Here is a 21,736-nt window from a genome sequence, read left to right on the forward strand (position 1 = left end):
CGGTCACATCTTGCAAATACAAAAGCTGTAATTCATTCTCAAGTGCATTACATACCATGTTCCAAGAGCACATCCAGTCTAAAATTCAATTACCATTACAAACACCTAGTGGTATCTTGACTGATTTTTGCAGATTATATATCCTCAGCAGGAAGAAGAAATTAGATCATTGTGAGCATAATATGAGTAGTTTGTAGAATCTTGGGCCCTTTGCGTCTAAGTGAGACTAAAAATGGTGCAGAAGCTTTGGGCAGCTGAAGTTCCGGAAGTAGAGCTGGTTGTCCTCCAATTAAAAGGTTAATGGTTCAACCCCCTCGCTACTTCTGTCCACATGTCCTTAGGTAAGAAACTTAAACACTCATCTATACCCAACTGTTCCTGGTGGGAATGTTAGCACAACAGAAAAATAAAGCACTACATGTATTTATTGTAGCAGAACAGCAGTATAAGGAAAAACAGAAGTATTTAAAAACAATTTCTAAACATTTAATCATAACTCAGTTAAGAAAAAAAATTTCCTCTCCATATTGTCATTAATATCTCCTCCAGCTTTTATTGTCCTCCTTTGGATAACTGCATCCCAGCATTTCACCCATATTTACCTCCAAAACTAACATGCCCAATAAACATCAATCTCCACTAAGATATAACCTCTAACAGCAAAATCTGAAAGTAACGCAATAACTTAATAGAGATTATAAAGTCTTTCCGTGTTCCTTCATTTAGTATCAACTGAGGATCCAAAATTAGCACAAAAAAGTAGGCAAATTTGTGTTTGGTCAATTATTTCTCTCTATTATTAACAACAGATGCTGTTATATTAAACATTATTGCAAAGCCTGATAAGTCATCTTTACAATGAGGTAATTAACTAGTCGTGCAGAGAATAAACACATCTTAAAATACATGTAATGCCCCCCAAAAAATGTGCTAATAGTCCCCAGCAGCCTTCCCTTTGTTGTTTGTGCTATTGTTGTAAAATTTAAGTGTGTCCAAGAGTGTGCCAATCTCCGATGAACGACCCAAAACTGATTATCATCTAACTGAATGACATATCGGAAGAAGATCAGCTTCGTAATACTGTATGACCAACACCGCTACTTGGGCTGACAGCTCCTGGTTTAGACACAGGATGCCATCTCATAGAGGTTCCCTATCCTGCAGATTTTAGATGCCTTCTCCAACACACCTTAAATCACATGGGTAAATCCTCTCGTGTGCATCTCATTCAACTTTTCAGAGACCTGATAATAAGACATTTATTTGGTTTGGTGTGTTGGAGAAGAGATGCATCAAAAGTTGCAGGACTTGGACACTACTTTCATTGAATGTGACCAGCATGAGGAACCGCTAGCTGTTGTGGTATCAATTAATCTATGTATGAATCTTCCACACTACTGAGGTCCCTGACAATACAAAATTAAAGTGCTGGTTTTTATTAATATTGGGAGAGCTCAAAACCAAAGTGAACCACAAGAGAATATTGCAGGGGATTTTTTGAGAGGAACAATCTCCATGTTGTGCCGTTTCTCATTCCACATAAGTGCAATCCTTACAAGTTATACCTCCTTGAATATATGAATAATCAGGCTTTCCAACAATGTAAAAACACTATTTGGTTTTATTAAAAAGGAGAAATAAAACATTTAACTTTTTATCTTTTAAAATAGATACAGCATATTGTGACATTATGCTGATCAAATGCAATACACCTAATTAAGGGACTTTTATTACATGCTTTTATTCAGACAATGTTGAGGGGAAAAAAGGTGCTTCATGTTAAAATTCAAATTCCTAACTTGGTTCATTAATAAACATGATAAATTCAGGTTTAGCTGTCTGAGCAACAAGTTTCTCTTTGCTCCTGCAATCCAAACAAGCCTGCCTAAACCTCCTACATAACCCCTCTTCCATATGAGCTCTATTTATCCATTTGGCTCCAGCAAACGCTCATTCACATGCGTTTGCAGTTTAAGGCAGAGAGGAATTTGCATTTAAAAAAAAAAAAAAAAAAAAAAAAAAAAAAAGTTTTTCATCAACGTTTTTACTCCAAGTTGATCGTATTCAACATTTTTAAAAGAAAGTGTCTTACCACCCTATAGTTGAAGTTGTCTTCAGTATTTTTTTATATCTTAGCTGGTGAACGCCAAGGTGTACCAAGCTGTTCACTAATTAGCTCATCAAGGGTCACGAGCACCAGCTGTGACCGGCTGACACGCGGCGTCGAGCGTCATTCTGCGTAGGCAGGTATACCTGAACCAGCGTCACCTTTATCTGTCAGACTGGAAGCTTACCTCTCTGCTGGGCCTGACAGCATTGCCATAGCAACGCAGCGATAAGCACAGGCAGGAGTCGCTTCATTTCGTCCTGTGCGGTTTGATACACGACTGCGCGCGCGCTGCGGAGTCCGCGCAGTTCTCTAGTGCGCCTTTGTTGAATGACAGAGAAGTTTTTCAAAAGTGGAGCTAAACTCTCTCTCTCTCTCTCTCTCTCTCTCTCTCTCTCTCTCTCTCTCTCTCTCTCTCTCGTACAACTACTACTTTTCCTCCTCCTCCTCCTCTTTTATCTCCACCTTCTTTGATGATTGAACTTTCGGACAAGGAGTTGGAAAATAGATCGATCGATCGATCGATAGATAGATAGATAGACAAAAAATGTCACAACAAACATCAGTTTTACAAAACTTGGAGATGAAATGTCTCAGATGCTGCAACTCAAATAAAATGTTCAGTTTTGTCCACCATGAAAAAAAAACAGCAAAGAAGAAAGGGAAGGGGGGTGCGGTAGAAAGAGGCAGAATTGTGCACAAAAAAGTGAGCAGAAGTTTTGGTCCAGCAGAGTTCAGATAGTTTCCTACACTTCTGTTCTATGGCTCCTCCTGCTGCCCTGCACAACTCACCACACTTTGGGGTGAAATAAAAACTAAAACAATGTAGTCGCCTTATACAGCCTTGTCAGAGGCTCAAAGGAAACCAGTTCATTCTCATAGTTTATTAACTTAAAAAAACACTTTTTACCTTCAACAAATCAGCCTTCAAGTGGGATCTAAATTATTACAATATTGCTATAATTACAAAAAGAACATTTTCATTAATTTATTTAATTGTTTAATGTGGATTTTACACAGCAAATATGGAGAAAGAAACACAAAGTTTTGTTTTCCATCACATCATTAAAGATGTTTACGCCTTCACTGCTGGAAGTACGAGCATATTATAATGTTACAGCTCAACAACTTGTCAATCAAAACACACACCTGCTCATGTGTGTATTAACGCAGATGTGCTGCTATGAATGTGTGTGTGATTACTTTAGCAATCACTTTTAGTGTTTGGAGGAGGATTTTTGTGTTGTTGTTTTTTTTTGTGCAAGTGTTGGTCAAGCTCCCCCCAAACCACAAGACCTCCACAGACAGAGAGGCTGTGTCTGTGGGTTTTGCAGCTGAAGATGGGTTCTCCTCTCTGGGCTCAAATCTCTGGGCAGCCCTGGAGTGTTGCTGGGTCTTTGTGGGGTTGGGCTGTTTCAAGGCTACACCTGGACTGGACAGCACGGTGAGTCACGTCATCAGCTGTATTTCTTTATAGATTTGGTTTTCCACCTATGTTCAGTGTGTTAAGTTTTCATAGTTTCACAAACTTATGAGGAGAGAGTAAATCTGACATGAGGAATAAATGCGTATGTATACTATTGAACAAAATTGTGCATTTTTATCAATTTTTTAAATTAAATTAGATAACAAGGCAGAGCAAACGCAACATTTGAAAGTTTCTTAAAATAAAGAAAAGGTTTTAATATTATTTTTCATTGCCATTGTTAATTGTTTCGAAGAGCAGCAATGTTACTGAAAATCCTCATTGGCCTTCAAATGTTGGTTAAATTAATAAAATTATTCCTGCCATAATCAAGTGAATAAAAGACAAAAGAATCATTAACTTAAAAGAAGTTTTCCTTTACAGATTCTTTCGAGAGGATGAGGAAATGCTGGTCCTGACCCTCAAAGACGAGCTGAGCCAAACCTACAGTGAGGACGACAGACTGTCCAGGAGCACTAATCCATATATTGATGAGTGTCAAAGCAACCAGGCATCATCAAGACAGAACAGCATGGCTCTGACACAAACAGATGACTCCACTTTGGGAACAAAATCAGCTCCTAACATGGCGAGATCTGCGTCCTCCGTCAGACGGAACAGTTCCACCGCTGGAGCCAAAAAAGCCACTGTGACTTCGGCTGTTTCTGCATCAGGCTGCCTTTGGTTAAAAAACACAAGCAGTTGTGACAAAGAAAAAAACATGTCTGAGATAAAAATTGACAACAGGGATGAGAGCCAGAACCATGGGAACATGAAGGAGTCCTGCAGGTTGGCAGGGTCACTCAGAGGGGATGCGTTCAAACAAAGAAGTTATAAAGATGCAGAAGAGACTAAACAAGGGGAGGAAACTGTGGTTCGTACTTCTGAACTCTTCACCAGGTCTCCAAAAGAACAAGTGAGAACAAGTGTAGCTACTCCAGTGCTGAGCCCCAGTACCGGTGTCACAGATCTTGCCCCTGCTCCCACCATCACTGCCTGGGAAGCTGGTTGGAACGTCACAAATGCAATACAGGTACGCTCATACCATGCTTGCATGCTCAGAAGATTTTCCTCATATCCAGAGGCCTAGCTGTGATAATTAGTTTTAATTTTATGAATACCTTTGTCGTATAATCTGATTTTCATTCAGGCTGTTGACATTTTGTCCTGCAACCTGAACACCTCACACAAGGCCACAGTTTTAGATCCAGGGCGTCCAAACAAACATGCCAGGATTCTTTTTGCTTCTGAGTTTTTGTGTTGGTAAGGACCTCACATGCAACAACACGTGCTTTCAAGAACACGTTTTTTTTTCTATAATATGTCATTTTAAAAAGAAAAAAATGAGGAAAATTGTCAAAAGTAACAAATATGTTTACAACTACCCCACCGCACCTCCAGCTAAACTAACGTTAAAAGACTCAGATAGGTGAGTCATCCTGTCTGGATAGTGGATGGACATGATAGTGAAATTAGTCACTTATTTTTTCATTAAACTGGAATCCAGTCGTAAATTGTGTGCTCTTATGATTATGATGATGATTAGATTTTATTTCATTTACAGTGTTTTAATCTATTTAGTCATTGATTTTAGTTATTGTACTTTTTTTTTTTTTACCTGATCTATGTATTTAGTATAAAAGTTTTAAAAGGGTTTAAAAATTTCCATCAGGACTAATAAAGCTGATCTTTCTATCTGTCTTACTAAGCCTCATGTTCCATTTGCAAATGCATGCTTTTTCTTGTTTGATTTTCTGTTTGTCATCTCTTTTTCTTCTGCTTCTCATCCCTTTTTTCAAAAAGACAAATGCAAAATTTAAATGCCAACTCTTTCGGTATAACGCCTCACACTTCATTTAAAAAGCATCAGGCATTGTAGTGTGTACTTTGCTTGCACCGATTTTTTACATTACCAAAAAAAATGGTTTGTCATCTTGCAGGCTATTTTTTAGGCACTCTTCAGACTTCATAATCAAATTAAGCATGAATCAAATCATTAAGAAAAAAAAAAGAAAGAAAATCTCCCATTCGCCGTGTTCTTGTGGTGGGAAAGTTAATAGCTTATTATGCTGTGAATGGTGAGCCGTATTCAACCACTGCACTCATGTAAATACGCTCTTTCAGTGAGTGAGTGTGGTGTAATTGAATGGTGTCAGCAGGTCTGTGTGAATGCATTATGACATTAAGGCATCAATACTCAGACACACACACACACACACACACACACACACACACACACACACACACACACACACACACACACATTCAGAACACACAGAAAATGCTGACAAGGTATTCCAACATGTTCCCTTTGGAACAGAGGTGAATTTGCCTCAAATGTTTTTGTGTTATTATTGTAAATACAAAGATTTTAATGATGGTTAACACTGTTGTTACCATCCAAAAGGCATATTTTCGCACATGGTAATGAGTAGATAAACAAGTATCGTATGTGCCTGGGTTATTAATAAGAGTCTATTTATCTGCATGCCAGAATTCTGTCACTTTTCTGTAGAGGATAAGCTTCTGTGCAGGAAAAATCATTGAAACTTTGTAGACTGTGCGTAAAATATTCCATTTTACTAATTTACTCATTTATTTATTCCTTTAAAACTTATTTTTGCCAGAATCATGATGGCAGAATGGTGCTTTCCCAAGTGGATTTCAATAAAGAATATAAAGTTCCTCCTGACACTTGATTGTTGTTGTCATTAGGGAAACTTAACAGAAAACAAAGCAGACAACCATGAGGAGCACCTTTAAAAAGAAGTAATGCCGGCACCAGAGGAAACATAGCCATCCCTATGGTAAATCAAATGTAGAAGCATGCACATTAGTGTGTGCAAGTGTAGGAACAAGAGAATGAGATGTGTTCAGTGATGATTGGGATCATGCAAATGGATCAGAAGCTGGCATAGTGCCTCAAGGCCCAGCCAACCAGAAGCCAGCATAGAGCCTCTTTATTACTAATTGAAACTGCCTACAAATTAGTACGTTTGACTCAAGCAACCACAGTACATTTACAAATACAATGTTGCTCCAGATCAGAAAAGGCTGATGGATTGATTCGTGTTTTACAGCTTATTTATTTCCTGAAGTGTGCTGCAATAGGTTTAACCACATAAACAGCCATGTAATCCCTTGATTTCAGTTTAGATCCAGATCACATGAAAAACTTTGAGATATGTATGTTTTAAAGAGATGATTCACCTTATAGTTTCAAACCTAATCCTGAGATGTTGCTGGACTGTCACCTTGCAACTATGAGAGACAATTAAATTGCAATGATTGTAATTCTATTGTTCGCCTTGAAGATGTTCCAGTAATGGAAGAGGAAGAAAAGAACAGCCGTTCATCAAGGCTGAGAAGGAAATATGTATTTTCCTGTGGTTGCTTATTGATGCCAAAACAAATGACTGTCTGCCAGCTTAATAAAGTTTTTATTGAAGAGTAAATTTGATGCCAAAACAGCAGCAAGAAAAAAAAAAAAAAAAAGAGAAAGAGAAAAGAAAATACTTTAATCTCTCAAGGCTCTCGGTTTGGGAATATTTTGAAACTGAGTTTGATTTCCAACCTGACTATTAATGAGGCAGTCTGTGTCTTCAGTGGAAATCGTAGGATATTTGACGCCGAGCATAGCAGAAAATAAATGAAGAAACTGCAATTGAAGATCCTCTGTGTTTATGACGTTTTAGCTTAAACTGCTTTGAAAAATCCAAGATTCAAGTGGACTGATTCTGAAATCCAAACACAAGCCACGGGGGAATAAATGTCCCCATTTCTGTTCAGGAAACGATCCAGTTTTTCTCTTTTTCTTTTGCTGCTGCTGTTGTTTTTTAGACTAAAAGTGTAATGGGAGATCACTGCTTTTGCTGCTTTGATTTTGACTATGAATTATTCATATCGCCCCCCTCTAATGACCCCTCTCCATAAAAAAAAGTCAACATAATGGAGTCAACAAGTAATGATTGGGGTTTTGTTGCATCAAAATGAACCAAAATTAATCACAACACCATGTTATTATTTCTTTTTATTTATTTCACAGCAAAGTAATGACAAAATCTATTATCGTCAACGAATCCATTGCAACTGACCTGCCTCCTTAATGGAGAAATTTGCTTAATTTTCACAAAACCATGTGAAAAATAAACCTGTTCTTCTTTAAATGAACACGAGACATACTCATTTTATCTGCCAGTCTGAAATATATAATAATATATTTCTGTTGTGGCTTTGAAAACAGCACTTTAAGTTATTTAAATGTCAAACCCATCTGTTTCCACTTGCGTCAGGTCTACATAACCCCCCTTATGGTGGCAAAGAGACATTTCTCTGTCGCTTTCTTTTTTTTTCTTTTCTTTTTTATGTGTGACACATGTAGTTGCATAAAATATTGGAAACCACTGGATTGCTGAAGAGATGCGAATATACAGCAGAGCATAGCTGCGAAAGTACCATTTCTGACAATATGAGATATGAGCAGGGATTTAGCTTATATATACTTGGTCAACATGCCTTAAATAAACAGGTATTAAAGGTGCCTTGGCTTTTTAGATTGTGGAAGGATGGAGAAGAAAACAAAAAAAAAGATTCATCTTCTCTGGAGCCAATCAGGGATTTCTGTGGTTCTTCATTGTAAACCCTTTGTGATTGGGAGCCGCTTCAGGTTGTGCTCAGAGTAACCAATTAGCTGGCGAAAACACACAGAGAAAAAAGAAGTGCCGTGAGAGATGAAATCAAATACTTGATTTTTTTCTCTCAAACTGCTTTCATCCCCAGCAGCTCCATTTGAACATCAAAGCTCCATCAGCACACGCCTAACAGACAGCAGTTACTAAATAGTAACTTGAAAGGGGAAGAAAATGTGGGCTCGTCTGTTTATTCAGCCACAGTGTGTGCTTGTGTCTGCCGTGTATGATGTGCTTCCACGACGCTCTCTGTGAGTCCGCGTGTCTCCATGTTTCAACATTCGAAACACAACAACTCCATCAAAGTAGCTTGTTGCCTCCTCTGATCTCCCATCATCCGACTTCATGCTCTCTAGCAGTCAGGATGCGCCTCTCCTTCCACCCTCTTTCCTCTCTGCGTCCCTCTCTTCTGGTCTCTCCTCTTGCCTCTTTGCATCCCACTTTCACCTCCGCTGCCTCTCCTCTGTCTTCTCTCTCTGGCAGCCACTTCCATTTTCTCTTGGTGATGGGCCAAAGCTCGACCCGCCTCTTCCTTCTGCTCCTGCTGGTCTCCTGCATCCTCAGACTCTCCAGGCGTCACGCCAAAAAACTCTCCTCTCGCCTCCTCATCATCCAACCATGAACAGTTCTTTCATCTCTCTTCTTTCCCTTTCCTGCTCAGCTGTCCCGATTGCTTGGTGCTGTTAAATTTTCACATTTTGCTCATTTCACTTGGGCTTTTTTAAGATGACCATCCTGGCCTGACATTATGTAGCTCTGCCTCACTTAATATATTTTAGTAGTGCTGTCTATGTCATCATGTATTTCATCACCATGTAATGGAATAATCTAGGTCATAATTAGTTTTATGTAACTGGATTTTAACCAGAGTCTTTTTCTTAAAGAAGATAAACCTTGTGATAATTTCTATACAGCCCAATGATCTCCTAAATAACTGCTACCATAGCAACAGTTCATTGTTGTTAGGAATTGCTAGATGATGAGCTTTAAGGCCTTGTGAATACACTGATGGATCAAATTACCAGTGAGTGGCTCAGTCTATTTTACACAAACTGGGGAAGGAAGGAGTTGAACCAGTAAGCATACCATTGGTGGACAACCTCTGCTTCAGGTACAATTCCTCCAAAAAGATTGAAAATACTCTCTGAGACACCTGCTGTTTGTGTTTGTTAAAAACCTCTGTGTGACTTGTGTGCAATGTTTTATCATGCAGTGACACTCGTATAAATATTACCCTAAAATGAGTTACCAGAAGAGAAGACAAGTGAATTAACTATTGTTTCTTTGACAGAGCTAAAGCCGAGGGGAAGATTACTTCCCCAGTGACATTTGGTTTCATAAATGTCCTCTAAAGTTTAAAGTTTCCTGTACCTCAACAAGTAAAACCAGAAGACTTTAATACGGTTCCTTAGCAGAATCTTCTTTTGAGTTTTTTCTTTTAAACAAACCTAAATAAGAGATGTTTTCAGATAGAATCAATTTTAAAACAGCAACGTAAAGACTTGCAGCTTTAACAAAAACAACCTGACAGGCCAGAGGGAGTGTAACTCAGCACTGACTATGCATGGTGCCAAAATTTTTGCTGTAAGTCCTTTAGCCTCCATCCATCCATTTTCTTAACTGCTCAGTCCAGGGGTGTCCAGAGTTGGCCCTTAAGGGTTGATGTCGTGCAGGTTTTTCATTTACCGTGTCCCTTTTCTGACACACCTGGCTCACATTAAATGGATCCATCAGCCAATGAATTTCTGCACAGTGGCTGATTTATTTGAGTCAGTTGTGTTGGAACAGGGATACATGAAAAACCTGCAGGATTGTGGCCCTCAAGGACTGGAGCTGGACACCCTTGGCTTAGTCCAATTCAGGGTTGCGGGAAGCTGGAGCCTCAATCATTATGCAAGAGGCAGGTATACTCTGGACAGGTTGCCAGTCCATCACAGTATAAGTTCTTTACATCTTACAGCAAAATAACATTTTTTCTATTTTTCTCCTAATTGTGATCCTCAAGATGCTAAAAACTGGAAGAAAGTAGAAATAGTGCCTCTAATTCAAACGATATATGTCTTAGTTTACTGTATGTGGGAAGCTACAAGTTTGCAAAATAACTCATTTTCAACTATTTGTATTCAAAAGGGCATCTTTGTGCTGGGATTGCCATTTGCTCTGGTCCAGTCTGGTTATGTGGGTCTGGTTCTGCTGGTTGTGTCTGCCTGGGTCTGTAACCACACTGGAAGGAGCCTGGTTGCATGTTTGTATGAAGAAGATCAAAGGTAGGGTTTCTATTGTATGATCGTTTTCTGCTGTCAATTTGCATATAAAGTTAGCTTACCCTGTTTCTAACTTTACCCATGTTGGTCTGGCACTTTGTAATTATTGACTCTTTCATGCCCATATGAGCAAGTTGCAGATTCAAGCAAAGTTGCTTCCCTGTATTTTCAATAAAGAAGATTATCGCGCATCTTCTTATTTATTCCTTCAATTTCATTCAGTTATTTTAGCTAAAATAGCCATTTCAGGTTGAAAACGAACGTTTTTAGAGTCCAAACAAACAAATGATTCATTTATTTTGCAGTGACCAGCCTCAAACATACATATCATTTTCAAAGAAATGGGAATAAACTGAGTTTTGTTGTTATGTCAGACATTCAGAGGTCTTTGTGTATTTCAGAGGAGGGTCTGGCTCTGCATCAAATGTTCGAGTCCGACACAGCTACCAGGATGTTATGGAAGCCTGCTGCAAAGGAATGTGTCCAAACTGGGTAGGAGTGGGAGGATGGATGGTTAATATAGCCCAGGTAACACACTTCATCAACCAGCTCATAAGTTCTTTACTCTGCAAAAACATCTTCACTCAAATAATTGCACTGGAGATGATTGAAATTACATCATTTTTTTGGATCATTGCAGCAAATGCAAAAAAAAAAAAAAAAAGACTTGCAGATTGAATTTTTTATTAGTTCTAATAATATTTCCAAAGTGTAGAATCAGCAAACTGATTGAAAGACGCGACATGTGTTGTTAAAATGCCTGAAGTAAAACATCTCTTTACAGGTTGTTGAACTGCTGATGACCTGCACCCTGTACCTGCTCGTCTCCACCAGCCTGCTGTGTGATAGTCTGTCAGGAGTGCCTCTCCCCAGATCTGTGTGTTCGCTGGTGTCTCTGATGTTCCTTCTGCCCTGCCTGCTGCTAACTGATCTCAGACCAGTCTCCACTCTCAGTCTGCTCTGCTCTCTGGCTCACATACTGATAAGGTGAAGGAATATTGAGCTCAAAGAAAGCGCAGGTTGGCCAAGATACATACAAACTCAGCAGTAACTTCAGATCAAGACAGCGAGGCAGACAGCCTAATATGCTCTTATTTTCACTCCTGTAATCATGTTGCAGCTGCAGCTGGCTAAGCTGTCTGCTCTCACCTGCTACTCGCTGCTGTTACTGCTTGTTTGATTTATTTCTTATACCAGGTGTCTTGCATGAGCCAACTTCAGGGCTTGGTCTAAAGACTGTTGGCTGCAGAATTTTTGAGAGCTGTCTGATCTTTCTTTTGCTTTTGGGTTGTTAATCCTGTAGACACACACACACACACACACACACACACACACACACACACACACACACACACACACACACACACACACACACACACACACACACACTCATGCAAGCAGCAAAAGCTAAATTTAACTAGTATTTGACTGCTTTGCTTTGCTGTGTTCTTTGCTTGATTAATTCCCCTGCAGGATCAGAGCATAAAGCTGCAAATACAAGAACATAAACATCTGCTGCAATCAGCACAGTGTTGCTTGAAGGTTTTGGAATTTTGCAAATCAACAGATCTCCACACAAAGACAGCAAAAATGATCCAGCATGCGAGTGGTAAAAGTATACGCACCTCAGTAATTAGCACAGTGAAATTAGTCATGTTCCATCACTGATGAGTTGCGAGTGGGTGCCATGTTTTATTTAAAGAACAGGGATCTATCAAAGTCTCAGCTTCATCCAACATTTATCACTACTCTCAGTGAAAGGGTTAGCTTACTGTCTGCATTCAGCCAAAGGTTGTGCGGACGAGCCTGTTTAGGAGAAAAAAAGGAAATGAGAAGTAATAAGTGACTCTGTTCAGCGTGAGAGCCTTCGCCCTTTACGGCACGGTGGTGGTGGTATCATGCTTTGGGCTTGTCTTTGTTAAATGTGGTTCAGGAAAAAAATCTGTAAATTCTAATGGAAAATTGCAGCACATTTGTTCAGGAATTTCATGAGAAAGGTGCTGATGCAGCAGGAAAAGACCCTCAACATATAATGTTTTAAACGATTAAGGAAGAAAGACGTTTGTTGGCTTTAATCCAACATAAGATGGAGCAGCTTACGTGAGCAAACCCATCAGCTTTCCCTGCTCTGTGTGGGACTGTATTTCCTCAGAGCTGATGCAAACATTTAATTACAACCTCAAATGTCACAATGCAGATATTGCAAATCAGGCCGTCAGATATACTTGTTTCCATTTGTACCTGATCTTTGTGGCTTTGCATGACAAGAGCCAAACATTTTCAGAGATAGTTTTGTAACCTTTTCTAGCCTGATAAAGTTCTGATCTTTTCCTCTTCCTTCATTTGGTATGTTTCCACACATATTTATTTAGTAACGATCAGATTTGGACAGATTTCCTGTTCTTTTATTTCAGTTTCAAAGTTAAGTCATACACAGAAATTCAATATGCAAATATTGTGTTATTTATAAATTAACTAAATAAGCTATGACATGTTTGTTTTTCATTTGCACTGGGATCTTTGTGGGGGTTTTTTTTTCAGGACAAAAATATTGAAAAATTTCCTAGAGTCACGGCTTCATTCATTTTCAACTTTTCTAAACAAGAATATCAAACATTTGTTAGAAGAAAAACTCAATTCGATTTTAACTCTCTTTGAACATGTGAGAATGTTTTCAGGCTGATTAGATAAAATTTATTAATGTAAATCTATCATTTTATTATATATCCTGTCCAAATTATAATATATATATGAATAAATCTGTTTCATTTTTTTCAATAAACACTTTAATCTATTGAATTTATATTAAATCTATTTAATCTAGTCCATCTATTTTAAGATGTACTACTTTATTGTTAATGAATATTATCTTATAACATTGAACAAGGTATAAAATTTTCTGAAGGAAGCAACAAAACCCTCAATGGTTTCCTTTAGACAGAAAATAGTAATTTCTGAATGAATTTTGATTGTTGGTCTGTAAAAGTTGTTTGGTTTTATTTGATAAATATACTTCCCACATTTTTTTTTTATTTTAATTTTTTTATTTTCTTTTTTGCCTCTTTTGTATTCAGGCAAGATATCTTTAGCTGTGGAAGCGTTCATTTAAGAAGTTTTGCCTTCTGTCAATATCTTTTGTTTCAGCCTGTTGGTCATGCTGTACTGTCTGAGTTGCGCCAGCAGCTGGTCTTGGTCTTCTCTGTCTCTCTCTGTGGACCCAGAGGACTTTGTTGTCTCTGTGGGCGTCATCATCTTCTCCTACACCTCGCAGATCTTCCTCCCTCCTCTGGAAGGCAGCATGGAAGACAGGGGACAGTTCAGTGCTATGTTGGGATGGACCCATGGAGCTGCTTGCATTATGAAAACATTGTTTTCCTTGCTGGTTAGTGACACCTGTATGAAAATAAGGTTGTTCAGGCTGACAAAGCTTTTATTGTAAACCAACTTTTCATACTAAATAGATTTAAAAAAAAAAAATTACTTTTTTTTACAATTACAATTTTATCATTTTAACTGAGAAAGTTAAAAAGTCCCATATGCATAAGTGGGTCAAAAATGGTCTTGTAAGGTCATTTTCTTGCAATATCCTCACAATGAAAAGCTGTTCTGATTTCACATTCCAACTAGTCCTAATATAATTATACATATAAATAATATAATGATGTTTGCATTTTATTCTTATCTTTCATACTTTCATACCTTTGTTTATTATCATCTCTGACTGTTGGGAATACACTTTTATCATATTTTGTTAAAGAAGCCCGTTTTATTGTTTGAAAAATCATATCATATGATATCGAATCAAATCAAACTTTATTTTTAAGCACTTTTCATGTTACAGGCAACACAGAGTGCTTTAGAAGATAAAAAACCAAGTCATAAAGATTAAAAATAAACAGTCACACAAAAAGTTGATCGAAAGACATTTAAAAACAATCATAAAACAGATTCAGGTTGTCTTCCACACACTCATACGCACACAAGGATAGACAGCAATAGGATGTTACCACAGCATTATTCAATTTATTTCATATCATTGAAGCAATAGGAGGGTATGGGGTGACAAAAGCTACAACGTAGTCACAGGAGAGAAGCTGATGACCAAAGAGAAGCATCAAAGATACAAAAGTCAACACTCAGTGTGGATGTCCACACATCCACCAAGCTATTTTAATCTTCTGGGGTTTTTTTTCCAGTAATTGTGGGCATAATTTTTTAGTTAAAAGCTCTAATGAAAAATGATCCATTTCACCCCACAGTAAAGAACCATTAAAAAGTTCCAGGCATTGGTTCAGATCATCAAAATCCCTTTAAAACTTTTTGACTTACGTTGCTAACAGACAGACAGAAAAACCGACACTGCTGAATACGTGACCTCTGCCTCAGCGGAGGTAAAGATGGCATAAAAACATCTTCATTCTAGCAGGGTTCATTTTTAATCCACTTATAGAGGAGAATAGGGTCAAGTCATTCGTGCAGGGAGAGGTTATGACAGAAAGGTCTACTGCAAGTTTGTCTCTTTCTGACATCAGATCATAGATGAAAGAAAAGGAACACAAGTGTTGTGACTGCCTGACTTGTTGTATTGACTGTGACCATCCTCCAGGCGGTGTTGACCTGGGGGGCAAAGACCAGTGAAGTCATAACAGACAACCTTCCCTCTAACCTTCGGCCTCTGGTCAACCTGTGTCTGCTGGCTAAAGCCCTACTGTCCTACCCTCTACCCTTCTACGCTGCAGCTGAGATACTGCAGACCTGTTTGCTTAAAGGTAAAACCAATAGAGAACCTGTTATGCCCCATAATCCCAGTTTCATGCAGAATATTAAAATTCTGAGATCGCATTTGGGATTGATTAAAAAAGGAGTTTCGGCCCATTGATCATTACTCAGTTATTTAGGAGTGATTTATTGTTGAGGTTACACAACGGGCACAGAAGTCTGACTAAAAAGAAAAATGAATATTTGAAAGTAATGAATAAAACAAATTTCAGGTGTTTTGCATAACAAAGAGCTCAAACACTCAGTTGAGACATACAATGTTAGTTTTAAGGAAATTTCATGCTGAATGAAACAACAATTTTGTACATTTTCTATTTATACATTTTGCACCTCACTTTGTTTTAGGTCAAACACGTGAAAAGAAACCTGAAGAATTGTCATAAATATCCCATGTGTGAGCTGTAAACACATTAATCACTGCCTTTCATAGTTGACAGTCAACAGTTGTGAAGTCATTATATTTTGATGTAATGATAAACCTCAAGCAGTTTTATTCAGAAAACTGCCCAAAAAGTCGATCATATAAAGCATTTTGTCAACGCTTGTTGACTTCAGGCCTTAACTCTAAATGATGCAACAGAATTGTCCCAAACAGAGTCTTGTCAGAATGAGGTAATGTTGCAAAGAAACTCTCATCCTGGTGAGACCGTTGGTGCAGCTGCGAACAATGAGTCAGAACAGAGCGACCCATAAACAAAAGCTGCTGCGGTCAGCACAAACTGCCGTTAACAATGAGCATCTTTTTAATATTTCTGTTTCAATCTTTCTCCAGACGCTGCCGTCTTATTTTACTCCAGAGACAGAGGAGTGTCTCGTCCAGCCCTGATGGTTCGTGGTGCCCTACTGGTGACATCATACGTACTAGCCCTGCTGGTGCCCAGGTTTTCCCTGCTGATGGGTTTGACGGGAAGTGTGACCGGGGCAGCGATGACGCTAATACTGCCGTGCCTGTTTCACCTGAGACTAAAGTGGGGGCAGCTCACTGTTAAGGACCGGCTGATAGATGTGGGCATACTGAGTATGGGGGTCATATGTAGTGTTTCTGGTGTGATTTGTTCAGTGAAAAGACTGCTGGGAGGATTATAAAAGAGCAAATGGACTGGAGTAGGTCATGCTGTTGACTGGATTGGGCAGTGGTAAAAACTTCTTTGTTCTATGCATTTAATAGTTCAATTCTTTCATTGTTTTGAATAGCTTTTTGTGGTTTGTGTGAGATGTTATTATGGTAACAAAAAAAAAAAAAATCCACAGAAGAATTTTCCTCCCTTGGAAAACACAGCTCCTGTACAGCCTGAAACCACTTGATGATTTTATTTTCTTACTCGTCTTCAATCCTTTCAAATAATTTGCATAATGCCTGTCCAGCGGTTAGCTTTGCATGACTAAAACAAAGAACGAACCAGTTCTTGGTGTTTCCCCAACGTGATGACCGATCAAAGTAGGTTGGTCTTCCAGCAAGTGATCTTAAAGAGACAGGAACTACTACAGAGCATTAACGTCAGAATAGGACAAAATAATGCATGGCAGAAGAGCATCAACACACAAAAACCTTAACTCACAGACCGCACATAAATAAAACTATGAGCATGCTAATGAGTATAAAATGAGCTCATTAATTGTAGATCATTCTGAGTGTTTACATAAAAACTGCTCTGCTTATCAGGTCTGAAAATGCCTGCCAGGTGGAATTAGAGGAAAAAAAAACATAATTTTTTCTGTTTGTTCTGAAACAGGGTAAAACTTGCCAAAGGTCATGTCTATTTGATGAACAACAGCCTGTATCCTGCAATGTGACTACAACGTTACATTATTAATTGAAGAAAAACTAGCAAAACTTTGTCTTGGCTAAAAAGTTGGGGAATAAAAGCCTTACATAAACTTAAAAAAAACATAATATATTCTAATGATAACACAAGGTTGAATTTCAGAATCCATCATCCGCAAAGAGAATGAGATAATTGTAATAATAGCACAGTTTTAAACATGTACTGGGTTTTGTAAGGAGAAACTCTGTAAGGTTTATTGTAAAAGACTGAATGAATGGAGAAACAATTTAATGAAACTGTGTATATTTCTTCAAATGAAATAACCTTTGTTCATACATGTAACTTGCCAGAGAAATTTTATCCTTCTGGGATGGCAAGTACTTCTAATATTGTGATCTTTACTGATGATGTTGTGTGAACCAAGAACAGTTTTTCATCATAATGGAAAGTCCACATAGTGGTGCAGAAAGACTAAACATACATTATATTTTACTTTTTGAAAATAAAAAACAGGATCAGAAACTCAATCCGTTCTGAGCAACAAATTATTTTGCATCAAATATTATATGTTTTGGCCCTGCGATGGACTGGCAAGCTGTCCAGGGTGTACCCTGCCTGTCGCCCAAAGCCAGCTGGGATAGGCTCCAGCTTCCCCACGACCCTGAATTGGATTAAGCGGTTCAGAAAATGAATGAATGAATGAATTATATGTTTCACGTTATAGTTTATCAAACTGGTTGTTACAGTAGACCTCTTCAAATTTTACCTTTTTTATCAAACATATGCAAACTGATATTGTTCCCATTCTCCAAGGTCTAAACAAACTAAATATATCATTTATTTTGGTCCTGGACCTTGGCTATGCCTGCCTTATGAGCCATGTAGTTTTATTGTAGATGTTGTTCAAAAACAATGCAAAATTCGGGACATTATGTCCTTGTTTTCATTGTAGCATTGTCCAAGATCAAAGTAAATTATATATTTAGTTTATTTAGACCTTGGAAAATGGGAATAATATCAGTTTGAATATGTTTGATGAAAAAGGTCAAATTTGAAGAGGTCTATGGCTACAGTGTTGAACCTGTGGTTAGCACGGATCTATGATCAATTGTACAAAGATGAAATTTGTCAGACGACATGTTTCTGTACAGAGAGATTTCTGACCAACCTATCAAAACCTTTTCTAACACTGACCTGTTTGGTGGGAAGACGTTAAAGGAGCTGTGTTTGGATAACACTGTGGAAAGTAAGTCCCAGGTTTTTGTTCAGAATGATACTTTTTCTGACTATTTATGTAATCTACAAATAAACCTTGAAAAGTGGAGACTTTGTTTTATGCTATAGTTATTGTGGAGAAAAAATGTCATTTATTAGGTATTAGAATGAACTACAATAAGCTGTTTTTAAATAGTTATACTGAGGTAAACATGTTGTGCAACATTATTAAACTAAAAAGTAAATCCTTTATTATTTGTGTCATTGCTTTTTGTCATAACTGGAGAAACTGCTTATCTTTTTCCCCCCTTTGGGTTGGAGAAAATGAACTTATTTTCTCATCAAATGATGAAGTGGAATTTATGCATGTTTGTTTCTCTGTGCATGTGGATGTCTCTTCAGTGTGTGGTTGTGATTACTACTGGGAAAAAGCTTGGATCACACTGAGATGGAGCATAAAGAATGACAAAAAAATAGATGGTTTAATTTTTTAAACCTGGAAAATCATCAATATCATGATATAAGATTAGCAGAGCATTAACATTAGCTCTGGGGAATTTGGGCTCTTTGCTGCTGTTACTTTTCCTAATATGGTCACAAAACGCCTCCAGGAAGTGCAGAAAACCTTCTCTAAAAGCAACATGGTTTCAAGCTCAGTAGAAACTTACCCTCTATACAAATGCATAACAGAGGAAATAACCGAGTGTGTGTGTGTGTGTGTGTGTGTGTGTTTGTGTCAGACTGGGTCGTAAAGCACAAATGCAACAGGTGAATAGAGGAAACATGAAACCAAAGCCTCTTTCACACACACTCTGCTTTCCATTAATCTGGTGGCGGTCAGTGCCATGTGTGAAATAACCCCTAAGTGCTTTTACGGAACATTTCCAGATGGAAATGTGACGAGGCTGGACTCATGTAACATATAACCATCGCTTTTTACACTGCACAACTCTTTAAATAATTCAGTTTCACACAACTGTTTTTATATGTCTCTGTCTCATTTACCAAAGTATTTTGTATATGTTCCCATAGCCTGAAAATAATTCTCACACACACACAAACAAATAAAACCCCAAAAGTGTAACTCTAGTAAGCCTCACGCAGTGTTTCTTGGATTTGTCTTCTCATATTCTATTGTATTTTTCTGTATATTTTCTTATATATTTTAGCAGCCTCCAAGCACTTTTAGTTTGGACTGTGTAAAGCAGTCATTAATGTTGAAGGTCATGACTAATGTGCTTCCTCTTGTGACCTCACTTCATGTGCCCTCTTAAAAAAAAACCTAAAACAATGAGCAAAAGTGGCTAACACAACGTTAAAATAAAGAAAAGAGAAAAGAGACAGTTTGTCCAGTTATGTTCACGTCAGAAGAAGCAGAGAAGGCTGTGAGATCAACGGTTTTGTGTATCACAACTAGTTGGAAGGGGTCCAACTAACTCAGGTATGAACCCCTGTAACTCTGCTGGTGTTTACCTGTAGCTCTGCTGGTGTTTACCTGTAGCTCTGCTGGTGTTTACCTGTAGCTCTGCTGGTGTTTACCTGTAGCTCTGCAGGTGTTTACCTGTAACTCTGCTGGTGTTTACCTGTAGCTCTGCAGGTGTTTACTTGTAACTCTGCTGGTGTTTACCTGTAGCTCTGCTGGTGTTTACCTGTAGCTCTGCAGGTGTTTACCTGTAGCTCTGCTGGTGTTTACCTGTAGCTCTGCTGGTGTTTACCTGTAGCTCTGCAGGTGTTTACCTGTAACTCTGCTGGTGTTTACCTGTAGCTCTGCAGGTGTTTACTTGTAACTCTGCTGGTGTTTACCTGTAACTCTGCTGGTGTTTACCTGTAGCTCTGCTGGTGTTTACCTGTAGCTCTGCAGGTGTTTACCTGTAACTCTGCTGGTGTTTACCTGTAGCTCTGCTGGTGTTTACCTGTAACTCTGCTGGTGTTTACCTGTAGCTCTGCTGGTGTTTACCTGTAGCTCTGCAGGTGTTTACTTGTAACTCTGCTGGTGTTTACCTGTAGCTCTGCTGGTGTTTACCTGTAGCTCTGCTGGTGTTTACCTGTAGCTCTGCAGGTGTTTACCTGTAACTCTGCTGGTGTTTACCTGTAGCTCTGCTGGTGTTTACCTGTAGCTCTGCTGGTGTTTACCTGTAACTCTGCTGGTGTTTACCTGTAGCTCTGCTGGTGTTTACCTGTAGCTCTGCAGGTGTTTACCTGTAGCTCTGCTGGTGTTTACCTGTAACTCTGCTGGTGTTTACCTGTAGCTCTGCTGGTGTTTACCTGTAGCTCTGCAGGTGTTTACCTGTAACTCTGCTGGTGTTTACCTGTAGCTCTGCTGGTGTTTACCTGTAGCTCTGCAGGTGTTTACCTGTAGCTCTGCTGGTGTTTACCATAGACCGGATAAGAAAGATAGACGGAGTCTCCGGGGGTTCAAAGTAAAGCCTATGCGGAAGTGTATAAAACTGCAGTTCCCCCTTCATCCACTGGGGGCTCCAAAACATAGCAAATCCCCATAGACTTCTATGTTAAAAAGACCAACTTCCCAGCAGAAAGAAACATGTTTACAGCCTGGTTCAAAAATCCATTTTCGGTTTAATAGGTCAGGTTTACCTTCATGACAACTGTGGAGGGAGTGAATTTTTTTCTAACTCGCCCGTTTAAAGTAATTTAATCTCGAAGTTCAGCATATTTAGGGGCGTTTCCTTTTGATTGACAGGTACCAGACTTCACGCTTCAACTAAGAAGAATGTAGAACAACCGCGTTTTTTTATCTGCTTAACAACATGACTTAGCTTTAGCCTGCTTACCTCCGTTAGCTGGTTAGCTCCTGTTATCTCTGGGTTAGCTTGGTAAACTCTTTGCTACAGGCAGCTTGGAGTTCGCTCGATGTTAATCATCCACCATGATTGGTTTCACAGCCCCCCTTCTCAGCTCCACCTCTTTGCCCATATATGTATTTTCCAGGCGAGATGACACTCATGCCTCTGCCAAGATGGCGATGGTAGGAACCGCCCACCGAGCTTCAATTCAGCTCTTCAGAAACCTATGGGTGATGTCACAGAGGCTCTGTCCATCTCTTTATATACAGTCTATGGAGTTTAGCTGCAGTGATTAAAAAAAAAAAACCCATCTACATAAAAACCGTCATTTTCACTGAATGCGCTAAACTCTGGTGCAGCTTAATTGTCCTTCAAGAAACATGTGTTTACCACCTGGAAGGTCACACAAGGAAGCTCTGAAACTGACAAACCCACAGATAAACCGGAAAATCTGATGAGTCAGATTTACAGATTTGCACATCAACCAACAGCAATCAGGAAACTAATCATCCACTTTTTGTAGAATAGCTGAATGCTTTCCCTTCACTTTACAGCTGTCTGCAGAGACGTCTCTGGATCCTCTGCTAAGTAATGCACTAACTGTGGATCAGTCATTCACATTAGCTCAAAGGACACTCAGCCCATTTT

General features: G+C 38.7%; 2 protein-coding genes across 2 annotated transcripts in view; one reads left to right on the forward strand and one right to left on the reverse strand.

Moving 5' to 3' along the window:
- Positions 1-2,408, reverse strand: part of lama2 (laminin, alpha 2) — a 192,912-nt gene extending 190,504 nt beyond the window's left edge. Inside the window, exon 1 of the mRNA XM_079255305.1 lies at positions 2,295-2,408. Coding sequence (XP_079111431.1) covers positions 2,295-2,361 — 67 coding nt within the window. The 5' untranslated portion in view covers positions 2,362-2,408. The remainder of the gene's footprint in view (positions 1-2,294) is intronic.
- Positions 2,409-3,447: 1,039 nt separating this feature from the next.
- Positions 3,448-16,389, forward strand: LOC306767143 (vesicular inhibitory amino acid transporter-like; the record flags this gene model as incomplete). Its single annotated transcript, XM_079255065.1, has 8 exons — positions 3,448-3,551; positions 3,957-4,605; positions 10,391-10,527; positions 10,926-11,052; positions 11,309-11,511; positions 13,669-13,906; positions 15,131-15,293; positions 16,076-16,389. 8 exons carry the CDS (start codon positions 3,448-3,450, stop codon positions 16,387-16,389), a joined length of 1,935 nt encoding a protein of 644 aa, XP_079111191.1.
- Between the last annotated feature and the right edge of the window lie 5,347 nt (positions 16,390-21,736).

This window comes from Telmatherina bonti (assembly GCF_933228915.1).
Source record: "Telmatherina bonti genome assembly, chromosome: 16".
NCBI lineage: Eukaryota > Metazoa > Chordata > Actinopteri > Atheriniformes > Telmatherinidae > Telmatherina > Telmatherina bonti.